This window comes from Zingiber officinale, chromosome 2B, assembly GCF_018446385.1.
Source record: "Zingiber officinale cultivar Zhangliang chromosome 2B, Zo_v1.1, whole genome shotgun sequence".
Classification (NCBI taxonomy): Eukaryota; Viridiplantae; Streptophyta; class Magnoliopsida; order Zingiberales; family Zingiberaceae; genus Zingiber; species Zingiber officinale.
This window is the reverse complement of record NC_055989.1, coordinates 8746608-8750688: the sequence shown is the minus strand read 5'-3', so window position 1 is coordinate 8750688 and position 4081 is coordinate 8746608. Positions and strand designations below refer to the sequence as shown.

At 38.3% G+C, this 4081-nt stretch overlaps 1 protein-coding gene across 1 annotated transcript; it reads left to right on the top strand.

Moving 5' to 3' along the window:
* Positions 1–597: 597 nt before the first annotated feature.
* LOC122048970 (plant UBX domain-containing protein 7-like) lies at positions 598–3720 on the top strand. The gene is made up of 10 exons (XM_042610474.1): positions 598–699; positions 919–1025; positions 1125–1238; positions 1419–1578; positions 1882–1959; positions 2035–2103; positions 2259–2402; positions 2753–2858; positions 3149–3408; positions 3489–3720. The coding sequence occupies exons 1-10, from the start codon at positions 598–600 to the stop codon at positions 3651–3653; spliced, it is 1305 nt and encodes a 434-aa protein (XP_042466408.1). The 3' UTR covers positions 3654–3720.
* The last annotated feature ends 361 nt before the right edge of the window (positions 3721–4081 follow it).

The window sequence follows — 4081 nt, the reverse complement described above, 5'->3', positions numbered from 1 at the left end:
TTAGAATCTCGGCAAGCTGAGGTAAATACCTCCCTTATGTGCTAGTCACTATTCCAAAGGTTAGTAGTCGTCCGTGATTTACCTCCTCTGTGTTGACCCTGGGATGAGTTGACAGAGGCGCTAGGGACGAACGTGTTCATCTTTTATCATAATGATTTTACATCTTATTGTATGAAATAATCTCATATTTTTTAATATCTTTTTAAATAAATAAATAAATAAATATCAGACGACATTAATTAGTAAAATAATTCGTTGAACTGATATTATTATATAAAAATTAGTTTCTTTTTTTTAAATAACTTCCATAAAATTAAAACTATAATTTATAAAAATATTTTGTGAACATGGAATGATTCATAGAAATTAATAAATATTTTGCCGATATTAAAAAAAATCTTAAAATATATCGTAGCGAACGTTTTTGGATATTTCTGTTTTGCCTTTTTTTTCGGGGCTTTCATTGGCGCGCTCGTCGCTGCTATATAATGTACGAACCTTCCCAGGGATTTCTCTATTCGCTTCCTTCCCCGTCCGATTAGGCTCTCGACATCGCCGATCGCGTACCTCGTCCAGACTTCCCGATCCGAGTGGTCAATGGAGACTCTCCCATCGGCGGCGGAGCGACAGCAGCTCGTCTCCTTCTTCCTCGAGGTCGCCGCTGGCCAGACCGCCGATGTCGCCGCACGATTTCTTGAGGTTCTACCTTGTCGTCCTCTCGCTCTTGATCGTTCGTGCATTGCAGTTATCCTAGAGCGATGATTTGATTTCTCGTTAACCACCCTTTTTCCGATCTTGTTTTAATTACATTGAACTACAATTACCGAGGATCCCTGTTTGAGCAGGGCCGATTCTGAGTTTTAGGGTTGTTATGTGGTCCTGTAATAGTCAGTCTTTAATTGCGGATGTATTTTACAGGCTGCGGCTTGGAAGTTTGATGAGGCTGTACAGCTCTTCTATGTCAGCAATGAAAGTGGTGGCGTGGAGTCATCGTTCTTACCTCGACAGACTAATGGAATTACTAGGTGGTCTTCGACTAAAACTGTGAAAATTAGAGCGTGTTTTTGTCGGATATAGTTTGCGATGACTCTTTTCTCATTTTTTTGAAATTTCTGTTTCTTCAGTGCGGAAAATATGCTTGCCAGTGGTAGTTCAGTGCAAGGTGCTCTTGAAGATGAAGTGCGAGCACCTTTGCCTGTCGTAAGAGATATCCTTAATGAAGATCCTGCTTTTTTCAGGTCTGATGCTTCTTATGTCGCAATCATTTTGCAAAATCTGTGCACTTCTATTAATTTAATTTTGCATAATTCTAGCTATCTATTGTTGCGTGCTGCGTGCTGATACATTTTCAAAGTTCAATTATTTGATGGTTCCTTTGTTGGCATTCAATTTTATTTAATACCAAACACCACATGCAGGTCTCAACCAAGTTTAGATGTTCCCTTCGGCATATCAAGACATTCTGCTATTTGGGAATCAAGCGAGAGCGTTTTGTCAACATCAAATGGCACCCATGACAATCTCGCTTCATTATATACTCCACCTTTTTCCTTGATGTTCCAAGGGCGCTTTGACCAGGTACGACGATTATGTAGACATCTCTTGTTGTTGTAGTTACACAGTTATCCTTTTGCTGAATGAATTTGTAGAATATATATTCACTATCACCTTTTCTATACTCATCTAAATCCTTAGATAGAGTTCAATGACCGCAGGAGATCCATATTGGCTCCTAAAAGTTAGGACTCGTTGCTTGTTGTATTTGTTTTGTTCACCAACTTCTTCTACTTGTATACATTTTACTATCTTTTGTTGAAAATATTGATTTTTGGAAATTTGGGGATTTTGCTCATGTGTTATTGTGCTCATTCGTTTGTGTAGGCAAAGGTTGAGGCATCCCTTCGTGGCAAGTGGTTGCTACTCAATCTGCAGTCTCATGAAGAATTTAACTCGCACATGGTAGGTGGGCTTGAACTACTTTTCTTTGATTTCATTTTTACAAAATGGTGACTTTGGAAGTATTTTATGTTAAAGCTCAACCGCGATACATGGGCAAACCAAGCTGTCGCAGAAACTATTCATTCTAATTTCATTTTCTGGCAGGTTAGTTGATTATCTGGTATTGCATATTTGTTAGCTCATATTGCATTGATTTTTCAAACATTTCTTTAAGATCGATGCTTAGCACTTTTTGTGTTTATTTGCCCATGGTTGTGTAATTTATTTCTTCATACGTCCCATTGTTATTGCAATTTTAGGTATACCATGATAATATCGAAGGAAAGAAGGTGTGCACTTACTACAACTTGTTTAAGCTTCCTGCTGTATTACTCATTGATCCCATCACTGGACAAAAGATGAATGCATGGACTGGCATAGTTCATCCAGAGAGGTTGCTGGAGGTAAGAGAAATATAGGCCTAGATTAAAATAATTATATTTTTAGTGTAGCATTGTCATTCCCTTCCTTTCCTAGTTGTCTGAGTAGAATCAGCAGACCCGTTTCAGATAAGAATATTCTTTTAGTTTTAACCTTTCCAGTTTGGTGAAAATAAGGGGGAAAAGTCTGTTTAGCTGATTTGGCAAATTAATATTTCTTTACTGTGGAAACTGATTAGTGATGGTGTTCATGTTAGTGGATGTTGATTTTTAATTTCAAGTTAGAAACTTAGAAGGGCCCCAGCTCTGCGATAAACCTTTCTAAGATGCGTGGCACTGTAATTAGTCTGATATTTAGTGCTTTTTTAATCCAGGGGTTACTTCCCTTCCTCGACAATGGCCCAAAGGAGCACCATGCTTTTCTTCTTCAAAAACAAAAGCAAAGAGCTGCACATGATTCTGCTGTTATTAATGTAGCAGGTGAGTTATATGATGGTTAATGAAGGAACTAGAATTAACTAATACCTTGGATTGCTTTATGCATCTAGATCAGTACACACCCTGAGAAAGCATACAATTCTAGTTTATCGTCAGCTGTTCCAAAGGCATTCCAATCAGTAATGAGTACGAAACCAATTGTGTTGTTCATGTGAAGAGCAAAGAAAAAAACTTGTGATACTGTGTTAATTGTCAACAATTATTAAAATAGTGGGCTCCCAAACTGTTAAGTCTTTATTATTTGAATTTGCTAATGGCAGCTTCTATTTTAGGCAAAGAGGCCGTGAAAGATGATGTAGAGATGGTGCAGGCCATAGCTACCTCCCTCGAGGACACAAGAGGTCCTAGGCCATTGGTAACAGATGAAGAATCCAGGCCAGAGAAATCTCATGCAACCAATTCAAATGAAAAACTAACTTACCCACCACTTCTCGAAGAACCACAAGGCAGTAAAGGACTATGCACAGTCGCGATTCGTCTCCCCGATGGGTGCAGACTCCAAAGAAAGTTTCTCCTCACCGATTCAATCAAGGTTTAGTTTATGCAATGAAATTTAATATTTCCAGTTGATTTTAACCGTGCGCAAGCTCAATGTCTGTGATTACAATGCAGCTGTTATGGTCTTTCTGCTCTTCAAAATTGGAGGATGGACTAAAACGACCCTTCCACTTTATCCAATTCTACCTTGGCGCATCGAGAAGTCTTGAATACGAGAAGGCTTTGACTTTTGACGCCGGCGGTTTGTCAAACTCATTGATCAGCTTAGTTTGGGACTGAAGTTTCAGGAAGACCCCAACCCCAATTGTTTGACTGGGCACGGAATTTTAGCAGTTATTTTGTAGTTTAAGGGGCGTCTCCACGGGCAAAGTTATGCATGGCTAATTTATCAGTAGCACGACAATTCTACAGGGGCGTTAAATGTATATTTCAATTAATAATTTTTTAAAACCTTTTTAAAATTATTTTCAGTGCGAGTTAGATACTCAGAAATTGTATGCTTGCCCAATCGATTCACTTGGCTTATAGCCATTGTAAACTAGATCAAATTGGTTGACCAACTTAAGACTTAGAACATTAACACCCTATTAAAATACATTCACTCCACAATCTCCCATAACTCTTAGGGGGGTGTTTGGTTCAGGATTATCCTTGATAACTTTGATTATCCATCTAAAGTTATCAACGAAAATTTTGTTTGATTTAGA

What these genes read in the sequence shown, in the direction of transcription:
- LOC122048970 (XM_042610474.1), top strand. Translation starts at nt 598, where the DNA reads ATGGAGACTCTCCCATCGGCGGCGGAGCGACAGCAGCTCGTCTCCTTC. An exon ending in GAAGATCCTGCTTTTTTCAG is followed by an intron (nt 1,239 to 1,418) that starts GTCTGATGCTTC and finishes CACCACATGCAG; the next exon opens with GTCTCAACCAAGTTTAGATG. An exon ending in ATCCAGAGAGGTTGCTGGAG is followed by an intron (nt 2,403 to 2,752) that starts GTAAGAGAAATA and finishes TTTTTAATCCAG; the next exon opens with GGGTTACTTCCCTTCCTCGA.